General features: G+C 43.3%; 1 protein-coding gene across 1 annotated transcript; it reads right to left on the reverse strand.

The window, feature by feature from the left end:
- Positions 1–844: 844 nt before the first annotated feature.
- On the reverse strand, positions 845–1,940 carry Zcchc13 (zinc finger CCHC-type containing 13). The gene has a single exon (XM_028771447.1). The coding sequence runs from the start codon at positions 1,846–1,848 to the stop codon at positions 1,336–1,338; it is 513 nt and encodes a 170-aa protein (XP_028627280.1). The 5' UTR covers positions 1,849–1,940; the 3' UTR covers positions 845–1,335.
- Between the last annotated feature and the right edge of the window lie 256 nt (positions 1,941–2,196).

A 2,196-nucleotide genomic window follows, 5' to 3' on the forward strand; every position in this document is an offset into this window, starting at 1 on the left:
AAGAAGGAGTCTGGAGAGATGTCTCAGCAGTTAAGAGCACTGGCTGCCCTTCCAGAGGTCCTGAGTTCAATTCCCAGCAGTCACATGGTTGCTATACCATCTATAATGGGATGCAATGCCCTCTTCTGGTGTGTCTGACAGCTACAATCTGAAGATGAGCTACAGTGTACTAATATACATAAAATAAATAAATAAATCTTTAAAAAGTTCCTGATAAGCATGATAGTACATACCTCTAATCCCCACAGTTAGGAGGCCGAAGCAGGAGGATCACTGAGTTCAAGTTCAGTCTGGTCTATGTAGCAAGTTCCATGACAGTCAGGGTTACATAGAAACGCCCTGTCTCAAAGAAACAAAAGGAAAAAATTTTGGTTCTTATTATTAGTATTATTTTCTATTATTAATAGTTTGTATGTGGTGCGTGCACGTGCCTGTAAGAAGACAACTTTGTGGAATTGGTTCTTTACTTTCTCCTTTTTGTAGGTTTCAGGAACCAAACAAGTGGTCAAGCTTGCACCATCAGGTAGCAAGCACCTTTACCTGCTGAGAGAGGCCAGTTTCCTTTCACTGGCATGAGATGTGTTTCAATATTATTTAAAAATGAACAAGATCAGAGCTGAGTGTAGTGGTTCACAGCTGTAATCAGAGCACTTGGCAAGCTAAGACAGAAGAAGAGATGTATGTTTGGGGTTCAAATCTGGGATAGCAAGAGCTCTTAATAAAAAAAAAATTCCCTTAAAATAAAACCAGCCAACCAAAAATAAAATAAAACTAACAAAAATTAAATAATGCAAAAGTTATCAATATAATAAAACTAAATATTAAAACGTATCAAAGTCATCAATATTTTCAGAAACACTTTTATTTGCTCTAAAAGTCTCTGAAGAAATGTTACTTCCTCAAAATGTTCTTGCCCCCACCACCAAGGAAGTAGTTTCTCTTCTTATCGTTTTAGTCGGTATTCCTTTGCTTCAAGGCCGTTTATCTCTATCGGACACACACATAGATATTATTTGTTAGTAAATTCAAAGGTGATGTTCCAAACTTGTTCTGATTTTTCACTATCAATTTCTAATTTAGTGTGTCAAAGCGAAACATATTCAAAGGACCCACCAGTTGTGTCCCATTCAAAATGGCTGTGCCGTATCTGAATTTCCTCATGGCAACCAAACAGGGCATTTTGACGGGTTTCCCCCTCCCAAGTCTTTTCCTGTTTTAAGTTGATAATTATAGTAGCATAGGCGTAGTTTCCATCTATCACCCTTTTGAATAGTAAAGAAATGTTAGAAACAGCTTAACTAAGTACTAAAGGAGAGGGTTTAAAACGGGAGGGTACTAAGCAGCAGCCTCAATGGGGCATTCCCGGGCTAGATGTCCAGACTCGCCACAGCGGTAGCAGCTGATTTCGCTTGCCTTGCTGCAGTTCACCGCCATGTGGCCGTTCTCACCACATCTGTAGCACTTGATTTGGGTACAGTCTTTCTGGATGTGCCCAAATTCACCACAAGTGTAGCATTTCTGTTCTTCCTGTCGGTTGCAGTCCCGAGCCAGGTGACCAGGTCGGCCGCAGATGTAACAGCACTGCTCCCTCTCTCGTTTAGGCTGGGTACAGTCCTTGGCTATGTGGCCTCTTCTCCCGCAATTGTAGCAGGTGTCCTGGAGAAGATCGCAGTCCCTGGCGTAGTGACCAGTTTCACCACAGCGATAACAGACATCGGACTGGCTGGCAGAGCTGCATTGGGAACCTCTGGTACGACCTCTTGCTGTTCGCCCTCGAGTTCCTCCCTTAGGACAATCCCGGGCCCAGTGGCCAGAGCGTCCACACTTGAAGCAACTTTTACTGCTCATGGGTACGGTGAGATCTTCTGGTGAGCAGGCCCACTCACACCGCTGCCACGGAGCCCCGAGGCTAACCCCCCTCCCCCCTAGGATGGCTTAGATGGAAATAGCAGCTTTTCCTGGCAGGCCTCTGTGACGTTGTACTGTCTGAGGTTTGCACACGGCCTCAAAGGCCACGTCACAGGCTTTTTTTTTTTTTTTAACTTTTAGTTTAGTTTAGTTTAGGTTGGTTCAGTTTTAGCTTTCCCATACATCCCGACATCATCTCACCAACTATTCCAGCTTCATCTTGAACTCAAGATCCTTTTGTCTGGATCTCATGAATGCTGGGGCTACATATATGTATCACTACACAGA

This window comes from Grammomys surdaster, unplaced genomic scaffold (assembly GCF_004785775.1).
Source record: "Grammomys surdaster isolate TR1022 unplaced genomic scaffold, NIH_TR_1.0 207, whole genome shotgun sequence".
Taxonomy (NCBI): Eukaryota; Metazoa; Chordata; class Mammalia; order Rodentia; family Muridae; genus Grammomys; species Grammomys surdaster.

What these genes read in the sequence shown, in the direction of transcription:
- Zcchc13 (XM_028771447.1), bottom strand. Translation starts at nt 1,848, where the DNA reads ATGAGCAGTAAAAGTTGCTTCAAGTGTGGACGCTCTGGCCACTGGGCC.